The sequence below is a fragment of the Mustela nigripes genome, chromosome 15 (assembly GCF_022355385.1).
Source record: "Mustela nigripes isolate SB6536 chromosome 15, MUSNIG.SB6536, whole genome shotgun sequence".
Classification (NCBI taxonomy): Eukaryota; Metazoa; Chordata; class Mammalia; order Carnivora; family Mustelidae; genus Mustela; species Mustela nigripes.
The window spans coordinates 16685500-16709369 of NC_081571.1; the positions used below are offsets into that span (position 1 = coordinate 16685500).

Here is a 23870-nt window from a genome sequence, read left to right on the forward strand (position 1 = left end):
AAGACTACTTCCTTATTTTCTAGACTAAATTACCTTACCGTTAAGAGTTGAAACATACTTTAACCCTTAATGATTTGTTTTTTGGTGGTTTTCCAGGTTTTCCACTCACCTTTAATGTCCTCAAAGACAAAATTAACATGTTTCCATTAGAATTATAAAGAGTAAACCACACCTTTCTTTGTACTCTAATGATAGTATTTTATTCTGTGTTTGGAAAATAAAAACAGAAACAAAAAATATCTTCTGTGTATGGGTAGGGTATTTAAAATTTTTTTTTGAATGCTGTTTTCCATTTTTTGTGGCAGTTGTACCACAGTGATAACTGAAAGGGAATGAAAATACTGCATTAAGAGACTTTAAAGAAAGGAAAGCATGGTGCATTGTTTTTCAACATGATAATCACTAGGCTTGCCTGGTTTTTATGTAGAGTTTGTAGGCATTTTCTGGTTTGCTGACTTATCAAATAGATGTATTGTTTTTCTAAATTGAAGTATTGTGAATGAAATAGACTTTGAATTAACTTGAAATCGGTTCAAGTAATATTTTTTTTAATCTTGTGTTTCCAGTTATAGTTAGTTGATGACATATATCCAGTACATTTCAATTTGAGTTATATGCTTTCTTTCCTAAGGAAGAAATGTGGTCTAATATGAAGACTCCATAAATAGGAGTAAAGAGGACTTGGTTTTCAATGTGAACCTTGGTGTTGGAACTGAGGTCTTTGAATGCCTTGCCTAATTTCTGAAACAGCAAAATAAAAATAATCAAAGTGGCCTCTTCGGCTTAAAAAGGTTTCTGTCCATGGACTCACCAGATGACTAATATATGTAAAATATATTAACTTACAAAAGTAATATGCAAATCTTTATTCACTCACTCACTTGACTATACTTGCTGTTTTCTTTTTGAGACGAGACATTTCTTTCGCAGTCTACAAAAGTTTACCTTGTCTTTCTCTAGGCTGTTCAGGGCCGGTCTATTACACAGCAGGACAGAGATCTCCGTGTCGATTTAGGATTTCGAGGAATGCCTATGACTGAGGAACAGCGGCGCCAGTTCAGCCCAGGCCCACGCACTACAATGTTCCGTATTCCTGAGTTTAAATGGTCTCCAATGCATCAGCGACTTCTCACCGACTTACTATTTGCATTAGAAACAGATGTACATGTTTGGAGGAGGTAGAAATATTTCTTTTATTAAATAAGGCAGCTTTCACTTAAGAAAATGAATATTTTAAATTAGTGACATCAGTTGATCCATAAGGGAATTATATCACTGGATAATCTCAAAAATTGAATTTATTAAAAATCCAACATTGAAATTTTATATAGAAACATGAATATTTTCACAAAGGTTATAAGGCCTTGGGCTCGTATCAAAAGGAATCCAAGAATTTAGTCTTTAGACAATTAAAAAGCAAAAGTTTGAAATCTGGTATTGCCTATTCTCTGTATAAAAGAGACTTAACAGGGCACCTGGGTGGCTCAGTGGGTTAAAGCCTCTGCCTTCAGCTCATGTCATGATCCCCCACATCAGGCTCTCTGCTCAGCAGGGAGCCTGTTTTCCCCAGCTCTCTCTCTGCCTGCCTTTCTGCCTACTTGTGATCTCTGTCAAATAAATAAATAAAATCTTTAAAAAAAAACAAACACAATCATTAAAAAAAGATTTAACAATAACAATAGAAAGGTTCAGTTTTTGTTACAAGCTGTTTCCACATTTTTATTCTTTTTCTGTTAAAATTAGTACCATATACTAAATATATTCTTGGCAATAAGATTATAACATATAGTGTTAAAATAAAATCTAGATCACCTTATGGCATCTATTTTTAGAGCCTTTACCCTTAAAGTAGTTAGTATCACTTCATATATAATCACTTAAAGAAACAGTCTACATCATTTAAGGAAAACAAAGTCTGCGTAAGTTAAATCATTATCTTGCCTCACTTTCTGTTAATTTTCTAATAGCAAATATGCAACAAATTAAGCAGTTACGAGAGTACATCATTTGTATGTGCATGCACATAAATTAGGAAGTTGACAGCTGTTACAATACTCCACTGTCATTGACTTAAACAGTCAGTACCGTGGTCTTCTCTGGACTGAAGGATACTTCTCTCCTTCTCTTAATTTTCCTCTGAGTTTCAAGGTGGCTAATTCATCTTCCAGCACCAGTTCAACATAGGAAACTTGCCCAAACTAGAAGGCAGGGGCTCTTCTTCTTCCTCCTTCATCCCTTTCTTCATTCTTCCTCTTCCTTTTTTCCCTCTCCCTCTTCCACCTCTGTCTCCTCTTTTTTCTTCTCCCCATTTTCTTTTCCTTCTTCTCTATTCTTTCCTCCTCTACTTTTTCCCTTTCCCACTCCTTACTTCCCCTCTTCTTCTTTTCTAAAAGAAGCTCCTCAAGAAATCTCCCCGTTAGCTCTCATGTGCCAACAAAGGGGAATCACCAGCAAAGGGGAAATGAGGTTATAGTGACTTGTTTATATTGAGCAATACTGGTTAGTAACCTACTAACTAGAGAAAGACCAACCTTTCCTATACCTGATCTAGCTCAACAATAGAAGAAAATCTAGATTGTGTTAGTAGGGAAGAAGGAATAACTATTATCGAAAACAATCAGTGTCTGCCATAGAATGTTTTTACTTGTAAATTTTATTAGTTTGTCCTTAGTCTACTTATGTGATAAAAACAATGGTCTTTCCATTGCTAGTGCTGTTATATGCTAAATTACTTGGGGATACTAAGTAAAGAAACTGGAATACAATGAAATACATTACTATTAATATGATTATCAGTGGAGATGTATACTATAACTTACTAATTAACAATATTAGTAGTCCCCAAATGAGAGCTAGTCCACTTTCCTTCCTTTAACATAAGATGGAAACATAACATGCACACAGATACCATGTGTGTCTGTTCTCTTTCATGAGCTCTCATAAAATTCCCCAAACAGAACTTTACTTAAGTTTTTAAAAGCATTTATTTTTATTTATTTGAGAGAGAAAGAGAGCATGTGCACAGTCAGGTACAGGGAGGGGCAGAGGGGGAAGGAGAAAAGCGGACTCCCCACTGAGCGGGGAGCCTGATGCAGGGCTCCATCCCAGGACCCTGAGATCATAACCTGAGCTGAAGGCAAATGCTTAACGAACTAAACCACCCAGGTGCCCCTAATTATTATTTTTTTTTTAAAGATAGCACTTGTTTTTAGGATTGGGCAAACATCTTGACACCTAAGATGTCATAGATGATAGTTTACAATTGGAAGGAGTGAGAATCAATTGACTTAATTGATCATGCTGAAGATTGAGTATCAGCTACACTAAAGATGAACTGATATCTGCCATTCCATTCAGTTGCTGATGCTTTGTCTTCAGAGAATTTATCCTTAACCAAACCCAAACCAAGCATCCTTAGACAAGCATGTTCTCTCATCTTGCCACTATCCTGTATATGAAAAGAAGAATGACTGATTATTTTTGCTGTCAGTACAATGCATCATGAGCAATGGAAGGCCTTTTTCTTATTGCAAATACCGTGAATATTACTTGACTTCACACACACGGAGAAGAAAGTGGCCATACCCCTCCTAGTGAACTAATGCTGAGTCGTTGGAGTGAATGAGGCCTCAGTTGGTTTCACTGTCTTCTTGACTGGATCTGTCACAGTGTTTTAAGTCCTATAGCACTTTGCCCTGTTTCCAACATTGGAGTAGCCACTGCATACCAGATACCACTGATTTCCTATAAAAATAGGGTGATGAGCTTTCTTTTCAGTCTTTCCTAAAACTGAACCTTTTGGTTGACGGGACTGGCTGTTGGCATCAGTACAGAAACCTACTGGCAGCTTTCCTTGACGAACCCTTTGACACATGGACACCATTTCACGTCTACAGCTGTTTGTGGGATGTTGGGGAAAAAGTGAAACTTCAAAATTTGAAAATAGACCACATTTGAGAAAATTGAACAAGAAAGAGCAATTGATCATGGAGTAATCTCTTTTTTTCCATTAGAAAATAGTTTAAATTCTTGACAGACATCAAACTAAAGCAGTGTATTTTTCTGGGTATCTAAGTTGCATGTTTTGTATGGAAAAGCTGCACTGCTGACCTTTAAGATCTTTTTCATTTTTTTATTCAGTAAGTTCTTGAATTTTTACTGATTTATTTTTATTTCCCAAATATGTCACTTCTCTGACTAGCAGTACTTATTTTCAGTATGGCTGGTCTCAGGTGGGGCTGCAATCTGGTGATAAACAGAAACTCCCTGAAAGGTAAACTTGGGGTTAACTATCCAGTTGTTCTAGATTACTTGAGGATGGTAAATAAGGAAAACTGATTTCAACATAAAATAACCAGCTTTTGTGAAAATAAACTTTAGCTAATTTAAATCCATTGACCTAAGTCTGGTCAACACACTTATTTTTAAAGCAGAAACTCCCATTAATGAGTTAATATATTTGGACACAAAGAAACTCTGCAAGGATGAATGTTAAGTTTTGGGTAATATGCTATCTCAATTGTAAATTATTTTCTTTTCTAATAATTCCATTTTAAATTTGCCTAGCTCTTCAATATTTTTCACTTTATAAATGTTATAGTTAACTTCTTAAGCTAAGAAAATGTTCATTTATGTTTTGTTTTTCTACTCTTTTAGCCATTCCACAAAGTCTGTAATGGATTTTGTCAATAGCAATGAAAATATTATTTTTGTACATAACACAATTCACCTCATTTCCCAAATGGTAGACAACATCATTATTGCTTGTGGAGGAATTTTACCTTTGCTCTCTGCGGCTACATCACCAACTGTAAGTACTTTGCTTCCATCTAGTGGTGTATTTTGTAATTACCTGGCTAGAGCCTGTCCGTGTTTTCTGCCGTAAATGGATAGATTTTAAGGAGACATATTCACCTAAGGCAACTTCTCCCCGTTTCTTTTTGTCAGTGTTGGGTTTCAGCTATGTGTGTTTATGGAAACAGTTCTCTGGTGATTTGATGAATACTTTTGAAGAAGAGCCATAACTATAAGTGACCTACTTTATTTTCTATATATTGCCTATTTCTTCAAATACGTATTATGGTGAACTTAAAATTTTTATTCTGTTACTCTTGAAATTCGAAATACAAGCACATGGTTATTGTGTAAGTAGAGTCATAAATCTAAATTTAGAAAAAGTCATGAGATATGCAAAACCTCATGTGAATTGAAATATTATTTCTAAACTTAGTAGTATTTTAAACTATATGTGGAACTTTACATTCTAATTCTCTGAGATTTAATCTTGAAGCTAGCAAATGGCTTCCAAAAGGGAGCCAAATTAATGAATTCTTATTTAAAACTTAGGCATCTCAGAAAAAAATGTAAATAACATACCATTTTTATGCTATCTGAACAATTTCATAATCTCAAAAAACTCAACTTTTTATGGACATATGGACTGTAATAATATTTACATCTGACTTTATCTAGTTCATCGTTTATTTAAAAAGTATAGCTGTCTTTCTAGATAAAACATGGAAATATTTTAATAAGTTTGAAAGGCATTTAACATTAATTATATATGTTTAAAATATAGTAGGTAAATGTTAACTTTATATTTTAGTTGTAGTTCAAAAAAATTTCTGATTTATATATATATTAAAAAAAGACTCCATACTCCTTGCTCAGATAGGAAAGAATGCAGAACTCTGTTTAGCGTATTGATTGTGATCCTGCCACTATACTGGAAACTAATCCATGAGCCCAAAAAGTACTCTCTCCAAAGAAACTGGCCCTTTTGTTAAGATATCTTTTACTTGGCGCAGCAATGTTTCCAAATTAATGTCTAGTTTTATTACATTATTAACCAGCTTATCTTACATGATTCCTTTTCTCTCTATAGTTTTTTCAATGCCATCATCCCCGAAGTATCACTGAAATTTAAAGATTGGCAACAAAAGATTGCATGCCCAACATCTTTCCCTCCTCACAGGCACATACACTTTCATTTCACCCATGAATTTATTCAAAAAGTTGACAAAGTCTAGATCAAGAGGGAGAGCAGCAAAAGGATCATCATTATTAGGGCCTTAATGAAATTAGCAGCTAAGCAAGGAAATGAGCCTGGAAGAAAAATAGTTGATGGTATGTGAAGAATGTAGATATCCTGTGAGATTAATGTACCTACCTTGCCTTCTCTTCAGTCTCTGATTTCTCCTGGTGATTTATCCCCAATTCAGGTAAATCGAGAGTTGTTGTCAAAATGCATTCTAACATTAAAACAGGGGAGGGTCTTTTTCCCTTCTACACATTAAAAACTGAAAAAAATCAATTTTTTTCTCCTGACATTTTTCTTCATCGTATAAAAATTTTTAATATTTTCTATATAATTATTTGTTATCAAGAAATTTTAAAAGGTTGAATTGAAATAATTTTACAATATTGTTTTAAAATTTAGTGCAGAACTGAAAATGACTCCTATATAAAATTAGTAGTATTAAAATTTGTATAGGCTTAAAATATTCATATTACAAATAATCTTCCAATTTTTTAAGCTAAAAGATCTCCATCAAGATAGAGATAATAGGAAATTACCAAAATAAATTGTTCATAAATGTTATGATTTACATACTATTTCACTGCACAAATTTACTTATTTTTTATTTTGTAATGAATATATAATAAAGATACTGACATTTTGAGGTTTGACTTTGAAAATTATTACCTTTACAGTTTAGACCACTGTATTTTACAGTTTGAAACTACTTGTTGCTTAGAATATTCCTTTTTTAAAAAGATTTTATTTATTTACTCAAGAGCAAGGGAGAGCATGAGGTGGGGTGGGGGGAGAGGGAGAAACAGGCTCTCCACTGAGCAGGGAGCCCTCCATGGGGCTCAATCCCGGCAACCTGGGATCATGACCTGAGCTTATGGCGGACATTTAACTGACTGAGCCACCTAGGAACCCTTGCCTAGAATATTCTTAACAGATTTAGGAATTCAGGTGTAGAAATTTTTTTTCATTTCTATCTCTGTATTTCTGTCATTTTGGTTCATTAACTGGTTGTACCTATGCCTGGTTATACAAGAGCTGGTTGTGTTCTTTGAATAAGTTGCTTCCTTAAAAGAAACACCCAGACGTTTTGTCCTATTTCATACTAGTAGAACCATGACTAGTGCTGATTGCTGAGCATTGTTTTTCTTTACTTAATTGTGTAATATTTGTGCTAAAAATTGTAATGTAGTAGAGGGAGAAAGTTGGGAAAGATGAGATCAAATAAAGAAGAAAATTATAACTGAATATTTAAAGAACGTTTGGTTTAGATTTAACCTGTAAAAATCCAAACGTGAAAAAGGAAGCATACAGGTTAGCAAAAGGAAACACTGTAATGTAGATGCTATTAGAATTTCGATCCTAGAAACATTTGATACTGATGTTTGAGTGATCTCATGATTTTGTTTAGGTTTGTGTAGTTTTAAAAATATTTATGCATTATGAATAATGCAGAGGTGTATTTAATGAATAAATATGAATAATGATGGATGGCTGTGACTGGCAAACTTTTTCTGTATGTGTCAGATGATAACTATTTTCAGTTATGTGGGCTGTAATAGTATCTGTCTCAACTACTCAACTCTGCTTTTTTGCAAAAACAACCATAGACAGTTATATAACAGAATGTGTGGATTTGTCTCAATAAAGCTTTATTTATAAAAACAGGCAGTGGGGTAGGGTGACTTCTGGGTCATAGTTTACTGACCTCTGACGTAGAGCATAATCCTCAGATAAAATGCAAATATCATAGTATAATGTTTTAGTGGGAAAGCTATTATTTACTGACCATTGAAAATTCAGTAGTTAGGGCTTAAGATAAACTCATTATTTCCTATTAAACAAGAACTTGAATTTTTAGAATTTTAGAAATTTAGAAATTTAGAATTTTAATTTTAGAACAATTTCATTGAACATTGTGGTCATTATGTTCTATTAGAAGATAATGTAACTTTTCACATTCAGCCATGCTAATTTTTTGTAGCATTTGACATGTCTAGTGTTGAAATTGTATTAATTTTGAGAGGGTAAGTAGAATGCTAGGTAGTCATCTTTCTCCATTTTACCAAGGTGAACAACAGCATTAGTTGTATTTATTTCTACTAGCAATGAATATGTGTACAGAGGAATTTAAAATATGGTACCATATGTAATCGCTCAATTTAGTTGTAAATATAACAATAAATATTTGATATTTGTATTCCAAAAACTGTAAAAAATGGGTAAAAGCAATCAAAAATGGTCTAAATAAATGGAGACTATACCATGTTTATGGGTTGGAGACTCAACATAATAAAGGTAACACTTGCTCCCAAGTTGATACTTAGATGTATCACAGTTTCTCTCAAAATCCTACCAAAACTTTTTGTAGTTATAAAAACTATTTTTAAAAAAGTTCACAAGGGATACTTAAAACACTTTTGAAAGAATCATTATATATTACACACAGTAACCATGACTCTGTGGTATCTTAGAGAGGCTTAGTTGATGGAACAGAACAAAAACACAGAAATGGATCCCCCCCAAAATACACAATTTTTCCCCCACATACGTCATAAGCAGTTCACATAAACAGGGTAATGCTAGGTTTTCTTTATAGTTCTCTGTTGAAAAAAATTATGATGCAAAGCTCGACTTAGGAATATGTCCTTCCCATTTCTCAGTATAAGTAATAGATCACAGATAAGTATGGAAATCTCATTTTCATCAAAACAAACATGTTTCCCATCACCAGTCAGATTCAGACATAATCTTTTTGGAGTTAGGATTCAATATTAAAGTATATGGATTTGGGCACAATATAAATCTGTATTTTAATCTGGGTTCTACCACTTACTAGATAGGACCTCACAATTTCTTCATTATGAAAAGGTATTAATTATGCTTATTTAACAGGGAGTTTGTGAAAATTAGGATAAGTAATCTGTTTAAAGCTCATTAGATGGAGAAGAGGCTCTTGATGTTTCCTTCATTTAGTTCTTTTTGAAACTGTTTATTCAGAACTGTGTCATGATAGAGTAATTTTCCCATTTATAAAATAATCTGCCATATTCAGAATTCTAAAATAGGATATTTGAGGCAAATTTATTTATAATGGGTGATTTATTTTGATGGCAAAGATTTACATGGTACAGTCTTTTTGTCTGCAATCCCAGTGGGATTGGCATAGTGGTGGTCTGTTTTCTGCTCTGAGATCTCATATGAATATACTAATTCCCATTAGGAGTAACATTTGTGTATTGCTGTTGTAGTATTGTCATGCAAGAAAAGTTTAGATTCGTAGACAACTATCATATGTTCTCCCTGATACGAGGAAGTGGAGATGCAACGTGGGCGGTTTGTGGTAGGAAAAGAATAAATGAAAGAAGGTGGGATCAGGAGGGAGACAAATCATAAGAGACTCTTAATCTCACAAAACAAACTGAGGGTTGCTGAGGGGAGGAGGGGTTAGGAGAGGGTGGTGGGATTATGGATATTGGGGAGGGTATGTGCTATGGTGAGTGCTGTAAAGTGTGTAAACCTGGCAATTCACAGACCTGTAACCTTGGGGCTAATAATACATTATATGTTTATTAAAATATTTTAAAAATTATTTAAAAAATAAATAAATAAACTAAAAAAAAGGAAAAGTTTAGATTATTGTAAGTAACATTTCAGTGGACACTTTAAGGAAAAATGTATACACATGCAATATTAGTGAATACCTTTAACTTAATATTCATTGAAGAGGCAGGACTTTTTGGAATTTTAGCTTTGCCTGGACTATTTAAAGTCTTATGTGGCATAGAAAATAAATTACAAAATAATTTCTATAAATTAGAACAATGTTTTTAACTTTAGTACCCAGGGAAAAAATTTAAACTTAGTATTCAGTTAGATCAATCTTTGGTTTTGGAAAGAGGAATTATTTTTGTTGTTGTTGATTTTTTAGAGTTAGTGTTTCTATGACTAGTCAGTTGAACCCTTTCTTTTATTCTCTATATATTATATAAGTTGGTCTTTAGTGAAAGCAGGAGTTGTAGAAAAAAAAAAATGAAGAGAGGCAAAGAACATGGATCCAGCTACAAATTGCATAATCACTTTGTGATTTTAAGTTGATCATTTTGGTCAACCATCCAAAACAGTTTGTTTAGAATTTAATTCAGGGTCAGGTATGGTTTCATTTGTCTGTTAAGAAAAATAGCAGTGACTGATATGTCTGGCTTTCCTCATAGTTTCATAATCATGAAAGAAGAGCAATATTTTCTGTCAAAAATGATGATAAAGTCTTAATTTTAGTTTATATTTCCTTACCATTATCAGAATGTGGAGTTAATGGACTTGGAAAAATTAATTTTTCCTTTGTCTCATACTACTGAACATACTGTAGTATTCTGAGGAGGCTTTTATGTATTTTCCTATACAGTGTACCAAGAAAATGGTGTGGTTTTTTTTTTTTTTTTTGGAAATTTACACTCACTTATATTTGTTGTCAAAAATCAGAGTAGGAAAATTGATGACTTTTATTGTGAAATTTAATTCTAGCCAAACTTCTGAATATATTAAACATAATTCTTAGTTGAGACTCTGAAATTTAGTGTAAATCTATGTAATTAGCTTAGTTCACATGCAAGCCTGATTAGTGTATCAGTAAGTTCTATTCTAGCAAAGAAAAATGTTTTTTAAGTTATAATCACTACAGTATTTTATTTTATTCTTTGATTCCAGATATTTTAGAAAACAAATCATAACGTGATTCCTAAATGAAAATTCTGGAAGTTTGGTATAAAGAGTTTATTTCCTTAAGTCATTTCTGCTCAAACCAGTACTGAGCTAGGGCTTTTACAGAGAAATCTTACCAATTTTTTATTAAAATGTTTCCTTAGGCATCTGCTAGGAATATATATTTATTTTATAAAGTAGAATATGCATAATTTCTAGTGTATGAAATATATACACACATACATATATATGTATGTATGTATGTATATATATACTATTTGGGCAGAGTTACCCTAATGAAAAAAATAAACATTAGTCTAAATATTTGATATTTAATCTTAATCATATGTAATTTATAAAAGGAATACCTCTTCTAAGAACTTGGCTTCTAATAAAATAATTAAATAAAAATTTTAAATATATTATTTTGTGTTTCAATTTTACATTGTATTTTCATTTAATTTTAATAATTTCCTTTTCTTGTACTTTTTTGATCTGTTGTCTGTTTTGTCTAATGCATGTCCAGGGTTCTAAGGTTAGTATTATTACTTAAGTAATTTTCAGGTTTTCAGTTTTAAGTTTTATTTTTGCTTATTTATAAAATTTTTGACTTGGTTATATTTTGAGTTTCCATACCATCTATAGACATATCTTTGGTATATTTTAAATATTCATTAAAAAGATTTTTCTCTCAATGCATTGATGAATTATCATCTTATTCACAATAACCTTTAGGCTAAACTATTGTAATATAATGAAAACAAATTTCAGTCATACATACAGCCAGATGTTAATTGATTCCAATGAAAGGAAATTGGATGGGATGTATATTATTTTAAGATTTAATAATAATCTTATGTGAGTGATCTTTATTGTTAAATATATGTTATAATGTTTATATAATACTTCATAAAAATATAAATTACTTTTATATGAAATTAATTAAGAACTCCCTTTTTGGTTTTTGTGTTAAGAATGCTTTTTATTTTAAAATTTTATTTTGTTTAGTCAAAAATAACAGTTTGGCTATTTACATGGCTGATTAATAATTTTGTTAGTAATTTCTGCTATAATTCAGTCATTTTAAAAATGAAAGCATATTTTGAAGGTTAGACCTAGTAGACCACAAAAGACATGAAAATAAGTCTGTTAACTAATAAAGTGATAACTAATAAATCTTATAATTTGAGTAATTCAAAACAATTAATTTCTTTGAGAATACATCTACAGATATTCTAGAATTCTAGTATTTTTGAAAAATTGTTGAGAATATTTGATACACCTAAGCAATGGCCAGATCTTCCAGTCCATTATGAGACACTTTTATTAACTGAGATTTAAAAGAGTTCTTGTGTATTTTTTTTTTTTTGCTTTTTAATATAAACTATTGTGTTGTCATCACAGATTTTTAATTTGTGCTATGAAATAATGCTGTATATCAATGAGGTGCTAGGAAATAAGGAATCTGTAGTTAAGAAATCCAAGTAACGAATTACTTCGTTAGACCATAGATACTGAATCGGCATATTATAAATCAACAGTTGAAAACAGGTTTTTGTCTGTTTTCAAGCTCATTTTAGAGAGAATGGTTTTAACACTATTTGCTGTTAAATAGAAGGAAGAAAGGTTGTTTCATTTTATACTCCATTTAAAATTGAGTTTAGTTATTATATAGTGCTTGCAGTAGTCACCTATCATTTTTATTACCCATCTTGTGCTCAAGAAGTGTTTTAAGAAGTGTTTTGTTGTTGTTTTTCAGTCAGTGTTTTCTGCTGACATTTCCATTTTAATGGGAGCCAGTAATATGTTTAGATAGAATGATGGGCATAAACAATATCAAAATGGAACATTAAATAGGAATCGATACCTATAATATATGCTTACCTTATAGTTGAATTTATCAGTGGGTGAAGAAATAAGATTAATCAATATGGCTAGTGTGCCGATTTTCAGAAAATTTAAGCAGTAGTATTTTTTATTTATAAAGCACTTCTTAATTTTCTCTGCTCCTTGTGGCATTGAGAAAATGAGGCCTAGTTATAATGAATGAAAATAATCAAAATGTTGTATAATACAGAATGAAAATTAAAATAAGAAATGTTGCTGTTGCTTATAAAATACAAAGTTACACATCCCCAGAAATAGTTTCTAATATTTCCTTTGAAAGCAAGAAATTATCTTTTATCATGAACAATACTTTAGTGAAAGTATAGTTGTACCTAACTAAATTGTTACTGATTCTTCTTGTTGCTAGTATCTTAATTGTCACAAATTAATATCTTTAGAGGAATTTAATGATCTTGGTTATTTTTACCCTAGTATTATATGTGTGAGATACCTAGTGGCTTAGTTTATTCTGAAATGGGTAAGAAATTATGTATTTTCATTTGACAGTCATCTCATTTTGATGCTGATTGGAAGTGCCATATATCTCTACTATTACTCATCATGCATTTATACTAAAGAGAAATTAAAGCATGTCTTTTAATAAATGAGAGTGAAGATTTTAGCAAAGTATCAATTTTATCTCTTTATTAATAAAATAAGACAAAAGTAGTACAAATAAAGCTATATAATTATTCCTAGATGTTTTTGTGAAATGACCTTAAGTTTGGAATATAGCTTTTACAAATGATAACATTTAAATTTTAACCTTCATCTTAAAAATGAACTTTTCCTTTTTTCAAGGATAATTCATAGGTAAACTGGTTAAATTTGACAACCAGCTCTTTTGATATGTAGAATTAGCTTATAATTTATTTTGTTTAGAAAATATACTAGATATGCTGAATTACTGTTTACCTATAGCTTGTATGTGTATTTATTATATTTCCAAATTTTAAGCAAGACTTAATTCTTCTACTTTTTTAAAGACGGAATTGGAAAATATTGAAGTGACACAAGGCATGTCAGCTGAGACAGCAGTAACTTTCCTCAGCCGATTGATGGCAATGGTTGATGTACTTGTATTTGCCAGCTCTCTAAATTTTAGTGAGATTGAAGCTGAAAAAAACATGTCTTCTGGAGGTTTAATGAGACAGTGCCTGAGGCTAGGTAAGTTTGTTAAGAATAATGGGGCATATTAAATAATTACCTACAATTAGTTTTTGATGTTCTTTGGTGTGTAAATTATTGATGAAACAAGTTAATGATTAAGAGATTACCTTGTAATTCTTGACAGTTACTAACTTAAAAATATTGTGGCATCATCACATTGGAGATTTCATGAAATAGATCATCTTTAATGGATTATAATTTGAAATGAAGTCAAATATATATTGAATTGTTTCAAAATCAAAAGTGCTATAACATTTTTTCATTGACATGATTTTAATGTAAATCCACTTAGGACTCCTGTTTTGGTACTAATGTAGTGTACCATAGTTGATAGTTGTCCTGACCCACAAATATGTCAGAAGACCAGTGACATAGTTTTTATACACAGAATGCCAAAGGATAAAGCTGACTATGCCAGTGTCACTGTTTCTCAGAGTAAGCAGTTAACACTAACAAACATTACTATACCTATACTGTTCATTTACGATCCCGTGTCACAAAGAAAAATTAGCACTGAAAACTCTTAGTAAATTTAATCCATCTCTTTACATCCATTCTTCTATAGCCTACCTTTCTTTTTTTTTTTTTTTTTAAAGATTTTATTTATTTATTTGACAGACAGAGATCACAGGTAGGCAGAGAGGCAAGCAGAGAGAGAGAGGAGGAAGCAGGCTCCCTGCTGAGCAGAGAGCCCGATGCAGGGCTCGATCCCAGGACCCTGGGATCATGACCTGAGCCGAAGGCAGAGGCTTTAACCCACTGAGCCACCCAGGTGCCCTATATAGCCTACCTTTCTTAAAGGAGAAATTTTTGTATACTACTTAGACTTTATAAGGGACCAGAAAGCAATTGTTTTTATCCTAGCCTTGGAGCAGGAGTACAACACAAGAAAGTAAGGCATTAAATAGGAAGGACATTTCTGATGTGTACTCTTTTTAAACATAACTTTTAACCCCAGGGGTACAATAAAAAATTAATAAAAAAAAAAAAATAAATAAATAAAAAAATAAACATAACTTTTAAAATTATATACGAATCTACACATGTATAGTTTCAGATAAATTGTTCTGATCCAAGGTAGGAATAATAACTTGCTTTAAGAATGATGGAATGAAACCTACTTGTTTTCTTTTGCATTTTTTAAAGTCGGGCAGGTTAAGTGGAATCACTTCATACTCACTATAATGGAGAGACTGATCACATTGAGATCTCTCTGACAACCAGTAGGTGTGGGGTAATTTACTGTGGCCAGTATGGACATATCCTTTGATAATTAACAATAGCGGACAGTGAACTCTGAAACAGAGAAATGTTTAAAATACCTCAGTATCTTAAAACTATCATTTATTTGGTTATTCTGAGCTTTTATTTCTGAATATATTTCAAAGTAATTTCATTTTTATCCCAATATTTCCTAGCTGATTTGCTTTTTTGTCATCTACAGGAAAGTTTTATAAGTGAATAATAATGAAGCAATAATATATCAATATGTGCTGTCTACTGTTCTAAGCACTTTATAAAAATATCAATTCCATAAATCCCCACAGCAATCCCGTAAGGAGGTTACTATGTTTATATTCATTTTACTTATGAGGAAACTGAGGCACACGTAGCTTAAGCTGCTGGCCCAAGATCACACAGCTCATAAGGGTCAGAGCCAAGAGTAAAATTCAGGTGGTCAGATTCCAGAACTTGTAATGTTTATTACTATATGAATAGGACTTCTTAAAATAAGTAAATAAGTGAAAAGCTTATATGTATGGAATGCTTATTGACAAGGCTGTCGACTTTCCCATCATGCAGAAAGGTGGGTTGGAACTTGTGAGATGGACTGCATGGTGGTGTTCTGTCACTTCCTGAAATAGGGAGCTGTGCTCCGTAGAGTCACCAAGTAGTCATGCTACTAAAGAAGTCTTACCAATCAAAACAGTTTATCAAATGTGAATATGAAGTTTCAAAAAATTTTTGTTTATCTGTGAAATTCAGAATTTTAAATGATGGAGGGAGATAGAATAAGGAAGGCATATAGTGGGAACTTCAGTAATATTCTGTTCCTGCGATTGATTGGTAGTGTATGGGTATGTTGTTTTTGTTTTTGTTTTTTAACTACACATGTTTTAAATGTACTTTTCATTACTGTATTTCATAATTTAAAAAATATTTTATCTAGGAATAATGAATGGAGAAAATGGAAAGAAAGAAAAAAAGTTAGCAACTCTTTTCAACATGTCAGAGTCAAGCATTTATATTAATAATATGCTTTTGGTTTTTAAATAGTTTGTTGTGTTGCTGTGAGAAACTGTTTAGAATGTCGGCAGAGACAGAGAGATAGGGGGAGCAAATCTTCCCATGGCAGTAGTAAACCTCAGGAAGTTCCCCAAAGTGTGACCGCCACAGCAGCTTCAAAGGTAATAAAGCATTTTCTATGTTCAATATCATGTACTCTAAAATTTGTGTAAGTGTGAGAGAAAAGTAACATGGTATTTGTAATGAAAGAGCAAACATTTGGTAATTGGACAACTGTAGGCTTCTTCGATGCTGGCTTTTCTTCTTCATAATTGTGTTACCAAGATTATTTAACCTCTCTGAGACTTGCATTCTTTATTAAATGAAGGTACTAATAATTTCTACTTCATAGGGTTTTTTATAAGGATATCAGTGTACATAGTTCTGAAAGTTCTTAGTTATTACTATTTTTCATAGTTAAATGTACTTTCACAGAGCTCAATATGTGGATTATGCTTTTTAAGTGGATATGTTTTTGGTGATGGATACTCCCATAATATTAAACACATATATTGAATGCCCAGGAAATGAGTGAATAGTCTATTTTGGAATATACCAGTAATTCTCATTTTAAATTAGCTCTTTATCACAAGTTTAATTAACCCTTTGCATCACATCCAGAGTTTTATCATGACTTTTTTAACATGACTTTTATGGTCCTCCATGACTGACGCTGGCTTACTTCTCCAACTGCAACTTGTATTCCCTTTCCCATTGTTTTTGCCATTTTAGTCACATGATAGACTTTATTTAGTTCATCAGAGGTTTTTTTTTGTTTTGGGTTTTGGTTTTTTTTTGCCTTCAGACTTTTTCATAGTTTCCCTTTACTTGAAGGGTCCATCCTTACTTTTCATCCAGTTAAATTTCATTCAGCTCTTGGCGTCAGCTTAAGTGCTACTTTTTGGGAAAATGTTTTCAGATAGCCTTATAACCACCCCAATCTAAGGTTTCCTCTATTTGATATTTTCATAAAACTGTGTGTGTATCATATCACACACTACACTTGTAATTAGATGTTTGATACTGAGAAACGTTTTTTCTGCTCAGTAAGCGAAGACATGAAATATAAGTTTAATTCATTTAAATATTTCTATGGCTTCAAACTTCTGTAACTTTCAAACAGAACAACCACATATTTAATATATCTATATTGTAGCCTCTTTTTCACGTCTATCAGAAAACATTTCTACAATAATCAGACCATATTTTATTGTTAACAAGTCTCCAAAGGGTTCTCCATTGCTTAGAAAATGAAATATGAACATTTCAGCAAGAATGCCTCATGTTATGTGTAGGCGTAGTAGATTGTAAGTTACTTGAGGGCATGTGCATATCTTCCACATCTTTGGAATTCCAGAGCATGTATGTACAGCACTGGCAGTACTTTGTTAAGAGAGCACTAACTCTAGAATCAAAGAAGTCTGAATTTTTATGCTGGCTCTACCCCATAACTAGTTTTGTGACCCGAAACAAATTCCTTAGTCTCCTGTGCCTCAGTTTTCCAGTCTTTAAAATGGATGCAAATATTAATTTACAAGGCGTTTATATGAACTAAATGAAAAACAGTAATTAAAGTTCTTAGTTAATTCCTGACACACAGTGAACTTTCAATTAATACTAATTTTCCTCTATTGGGTCTATATACTCATGAAATGAATAAATAAATTAGTATTTTTGAGAACTTTGATCTTAAAGGAATCTGTAGCTAATTCACTAGATAATAGGGAATTTTTCAACACTGTCAAACCAACTATTTTTCTGATTACAGAACATGGAGAGAAAGTCCAACATGAAGGAATTTTGTGGTAATTTAGTTGAGCTAGTCACTATCTCTTTAGAAAGAACCTTGGCAACAAGAAATGGTTAATAAGTGATAGATACAGAAATATTAGAGGAAAAGTGGACTTTGTAAGAAAACACATTTCAAGAAAGGGAGTCAGTGGACCTAGCAAATGAGGGTTTTCTTTTATCTCCCTGTGTTTATGCATTTTTATGTGACTTTAGTAAGTAAACCATGGATAATTTTGATGTAATACTAATCCGTGTAGACTTGTAAGAGTCATACATCTTCATTGGGCCCCACTTTCTATACTTTGTAAAAAGGAGTAATAATATAAGCTTTACCCTAAATTCATTTTATGGTTGTAAAAACACTTTTTAAAATGTAAAATGATACATATAAGTTAAAGTATTCATATATTTCTTCATCTAAGCTGTAAAATGTGTTCTTTTCATCTCTGCTGTAAACAATGTGTTATTTTCTTTAATCATCTTGTGATAAATATTATTATTAACTTATCATTTAAATCATATAGCTGATGTCCAGAGAGGTTAATATCTCACCTAAAGTCATATGGCTGGTAAGTTGTGGAATTATAATGGAAACCAAATAACTTAGCCATGTTCTTTTCACTATCCTGTGCTGCAGAGGAATCAAACATCTTATTAAGAGTGAAATATCATAATTGAAGTGTGTAGAAGATTTAAAAGGAAGCTTATTTATTTTTATTAGGGTAACAAGTTACTCTGTTTCCAGGAATTGTATTTGGTACTCTATATGACCTAATTTAATCCAAACAATTCTTAAAATATTGTATAAGTAATGAAGTACTAGACTGAATTTCAGGGAGCCTGGCTCTTTGACCAGTTTGCTGTGTGATACATTACTTAAAATTTGTCAGTTTTTGTATCTTCAGCTTTAAAAAGGATTTTTGGTGGTTATGACCTTTTATGTTTTTCAGCTTTAATATTAAAGCTTGATTTTTGTTTGCCTTTTTTAGCTTTTCATAGATATAACATATTTATATGTATAAAATCTCATGTAGTATAATATAGTAATCTCATATGTTGTAAAGGCATGATGGATAAATGAATCAAGTGACTCAAAGAGATCTATTAAGTAGATATTGGAAAAGTGAGGCTCAGAAAATTTTAGTAACAAGTCCAAGGCTACACAGCAGAGTTTAAGCTCAAACTCTCAGAAGTCCAAGATCCGTCTCTTTTCCACCTCAGTCTACTTTTCTGAGTCTGTTGTGGTAGCTGTGGTGTTGAAAAACAAGAACCCTACAAGTAAGTGAAACTGTGACAAGAGTAGAGAGGAGAACAGAAAAAGTGTCTTGTAATAGAATGCTATTGTCAATAAATGTTACTCAGTGATAGGGAGGTAAAGACCGTGGCTCATGAAATACCTGAAGATACTAGAAATTACTCTCCTTTCTGCATTATGCTATTTTCTTTTTAACAATTCTCTTTCTTTTTTAAGACCCCATTAGAAAGTGTTCCAGGTAACCTTTCTCCTATTAAAGATCCTGATAGACTTCTTCAGGATGTTGATATTAATCGTCTTCGTGCCGTCGTCTTTCGGGATGTGGTAAGTTATACCTGCTTGATTTCCCAGGGAAAAAAATCTTCCACTGTCATTTGTGTAAAATAATTTAAATTTTATAAGAAAGCTGAAATTACAGGGGAGCCTGGGTGGCTCAGTGGGTTAAAACCTCTGCCTTCAGCTCAGGTCATGAACGCAGGGTCCTAGGATCGGGCCTCGCAACAGGCTCTCTGCTCAGCAGGGAGCCTGCTTCCTCCTCTCTCTCTTCCTGCCTCTCTGCCTACTTGTGATTTCTATCTCTCAAATAAATAAATAAAATCTTTAAAAAAAAAAAAAGAAAGCTGAAATTACAACTAAATGTCCTAATGTCAGGAATTAGAGGTTTAGAACATACTTCTGATTATAGAATGATTGAGTTTTTGCTTTCTCTGAAAGCTCATTGATAGATCTCATTTTTTTTAGATGATGTGAAATTTTGATTTAGTTCTGTGTATACTAAGACTAGGGATAACCTTGAAAAATTATGATTCACTTTGTGTTGAATCACCTACATTTTTTCTTTTGTATTCCTTGCTCCATTTCTAGGTACTATTTTGTTATTATCAATGTGCCTTGTAGTATGGATGAAAGGGAATAATTTACTAAGGTGAAAGGCAATTACTTTTTTGAGGGGCAGCAATTTACTTTTGAAAGAAGATCTACATTTTAAAAATAATAGGTATTTATGAGAATTTGAGTTACAAAAGTAGATTTGTAAAGCTTAAGGAAAAGATAACTTATGGAAATAGTTTCTTGGAACACCCAGCTATATGATCACTTATTCAAGTGAAGATAAGATTGGACTTTTCACAAATCATGTAGAGATGTATATAGTATTTCGCAGCAGATTCAATATTGACATTACTCCTTAACATAGTTATTATTTTCCAGCTACTTTGCATTCTGTTTTTCTTATTTTAATTGATGATTTATGAAACAGAAGAAAGTTTATTTAATTATTTTAAGTATGTTCCATGTCCAATATGGGGCTTGAATTCATGAACCTGAGATCAAGAGTAAGAAAGTCTGTATTTTAAATTTATATTTAACAATAAATTGGATGAGTACTTTGTACTTTAGGAAGTAGCTAAAGCATATGTAAGTCACACAGCATAATACTGCATGGTAAGTAGATGCAACAAAAAATTTTCACTCTCTTTAATATGTATCTGTTCTTATAAATTACTAGAAAAATTATAAACATACCAACAGAAAATTAGATAGTGGGCATAAACTATAAAAGATAAGGTAACAAATAAATGATGAAGTCAGGATTACTAATAGTCAAAGGAATGCAAATTAAAATAAGTGAGATATTTTTAGTATTAGATAAATAAAAAATTTTAAATAATAATACCCAGCATTGCAAGGGTGCATTGAAACATGTTCTGTTATATAGCACTGGTAGATGTTTAAATTGGATAAACTTTCTAAATAGTTAGTTAGCATTATGTGTTAAAACTCTTACAAATATTGACACCCTGTGAGATGTCCTATGACCTTTTGGTTCTACCCAGAAGTAATTTGACTTCATGTGCTCATCAAAGATGCCTACAGAAAGGTTGGCAATGTTGCAAATATCTCACAGAGTTTCAGCTTAGTAGATCATAGTCTATTCATTGTGTGGGACACTATGCAGCCATAAAACAGTATTTGCGAGGGAAATTTTGTGGCATAGAGAAATGGTCATGATATATTTTAAGGGAAAGCATCAGTACACAAAAGTTACTTATATTACACAAATACTACATTTTTATGTTGAGTGTATGTACATGTACATGTGTGCCTTTAAAAATAGAAGACTAGAGGGGCGCCTGAGTGGCTCAGTTGTTAAGCATCTGCCTTCAGCTCAGGTCAGGATCCCAGTGTCCTGGGATTGAGTCCCATATCAGGCTCCCTGTTCTGCAGAGATCCTGCTTCTCCCTCTGCAGCATCTCTCTGCTTGTGTTCCCTCTCTCCCTCTCTTCTCTGTCATGAATGAATGAAATCTTAAAAAAAAAAAAAAGACTAGAAAAAGTATACCAAGTGCTACTAATGATTATCTCCAGGTAAACAATTTTTATTTGGTATCTTAGTCTTTTTACTTTTTTGTGTTTTCAAAAGTTCTGTTGTAAACCCATATTTCTTTTGTAATTAATAAATAATAAAGTAACTTTTTAAAAATGGAAATAAAATGCATGACAGTATAAAAATCATGATGTGAGAGTCTTACAACAATCTGGACTCTAATCCAGACTTGGAAAAAAAAATCACTAACAGGTCTATCATTTAGAAATTATAACTATTCACCCTGAAACAATATGCTGTAGAAAGAATGTTTTTCAAATGAAGAATGATTAAAACATGGAGCATATCCTCATCTCCAAGAGGCACACTCAGATCTAACATAGAAGGGTTTATGTTAAGTGTAACATTATGTTTAAATTGTTAGTGAATTCTGCATTGGTTATTATGGTAGATTATGATAATATTTTCTAAGACTTCTGGATGTTAAATATGTTGGATAACTCAGCAATGGTGCCTAGCTTTCTTCCTGAAGGATGGGAATTAAGTGTTCCCAGAGGTACCTTCCAAATACCATTAAGGTAATATAACTTGTGTTCCTTGAGTTTATAATGTGTTTTAGACAATTAACATGTATTATCATAAGCTTCCATTTAAGAGTTAAGAGAAACTTAAGACTCAGAAATGTTAAGATCACCCAGGTAGTATGAGGTGGTGAGAACTTTAAGGTAGACCTTTCCAAAGTATTCTTTTTTTTACCACCATATTTCATAGATTCTGAAATACCTTTTTCACTTTTGTTTATTTATTATTTATTTATTTATTAAGTTTTTGTTTAGATTCTTAGTTTAATATTAGTTTCAGGTGTACAATATAGTGATCCAACACTTCTCTACAGCACCTAGTAGAGTGCACAATGAGTGCGCTCCTCCCATCACCTGTTGGCTTTTGACAGTTGATATATTTTAGAGTCAATTGCAGATATCATGCTAAGAATTCTACTTGGCTTTGAAAATTTTGTGAATCATCAGTCATTTTTAATTGCCTTGATTTTACAAACAAATGAGATCAAAAATTAGGTTTTTAAGGAAAAATATGTGTACATTTTATATACATGCCTATAATATGTAATAAATGACTATATATCTTGCTTTTGTTTATTTTCTGTTTTGAAGACATTTGCTGACTTAAACTCACATGAACTGTTTAAATCTAGGCCAAAGCTTTACATGGCAAAATTTGTTATGTGTAAGAAATAAAATTAGACTTATCATCATTGTTAAATAAAATAAAATAAAAATCAACATTGTTTTCAGTGTTTCCCCAGTAAACTAAAATTTGAAAGCAAATACATTATTCTTCTATACTTGTGGTCCCTTAAATACAAAATTATATAAACTGAAATAATTTTAACCCTTAAAATTTGAAAAAAAAAGTTTTTAACATCCTAGTTGAAGTTTAAAAAAAATTTTTTGTAAAGATTTTATTTATTGGAGCTCCTGGGTGGCTCAGTGGGTTAAAGCCTCTGGCTTTGGCTCAGGTCATGGTCCCAGGGTCCTGGGATCGAGCCCCACATCAGGCTCTCTGCTCAGCGGGAAGCCTGCTTCTCCCTCTCTCTCTCTGCCTGCCTCTCTGCCTGCTTGTGATTTCTGTCAAATAAATAAATAAAATCTTAAAAAAGAAAAAAAGAGGCTTTAATCCACTGAGCCACCCAGGAGCCCGAAGCTTTAAAATTTTTAAAGGATTTAAGAGTTAATTATATTATTGATTCAAGATTGAATAGTGGAGGGACCCATTTCTTTAGCAGATGGGAGAAACATAAGAGTTTATGTCTTCATAATAATAAAATATATAGGCAAGCAATTAATTTGTATAAAAATTTAGTTCTCCAGATGTTGTACTTCATTTTTAAAGAAAGAGCTGGGAATAAGCAGCACAATTGGTTTGCAGATCTGGATTTGAAAAGAAAAGTCAGCTGTTTTCATGTCATACATATGGGAGATTTTAGCTTGGCTAGGACACTTCACAATATCTGTTGTTTGCAACTCGGCAGCTTTGTAGTTAACATGCATTCATTCCACACATGCTTTTTAATTGCCTCGCATTGAGTTTCCAGTGGTAGAAATGTAAATGTTGTAGAATATCACAGTCTATCACAGTTTGAGCTGTGTTTGAATTTATTCCTGGTCAGTATCTTTGTCGATAGGATTGCACCTCATTTTCCTTTATAATAAATAATTTAAGTATTTTATTTTGTCCCTTCTCTGTATATTTATCCCATCAGCATTATAGTGAACAGAGTATGCATTTCAAACACTTTATAAGAAACTATAGGAAAGCTGTCACCCTCAGAATATGAAATACTAAATTTATAATATTTTAGAACAAATTTAATCTGTTTTGGTATTTTTCTGTACTAATACC

The 23870-nt window shown here is 32.1% G+C and overlaps 1 protein-coding gene across 3 annotated transcripts in view; it reads left to right on the forward strand.

Moving 5' to 3' along the window:
• NBEA (neurobeachin) overlaps positions 1-23870 on the forward strand; it is a 682324-nt gene that overhangs the window by 219999 nt on the left and 438455 nt on the right. For all 3 annotated transcript variants that reach the window (XM_059377712.1, XM_059377713.1, XM_059377714.1), the window contains exons 23-27: positions 961-1178; positions 4657-4810; positions 13609-13789; positions 16070-16200; positions 19341-19448. In XM_059377712.1, the coding sequence (XP_059233695.1) occupies positions 961-1178; positions 4657-4810; positions 13609-13789; positions 16070-16200; positions 19341-19448 (792 nt within the window). The remainder of the gene's footprint in view (positions 1-960; positions 1179-4656; positions 4811-13608; positions 13790-16069; positions 16201-19340; positions 19449-23870) is intronic.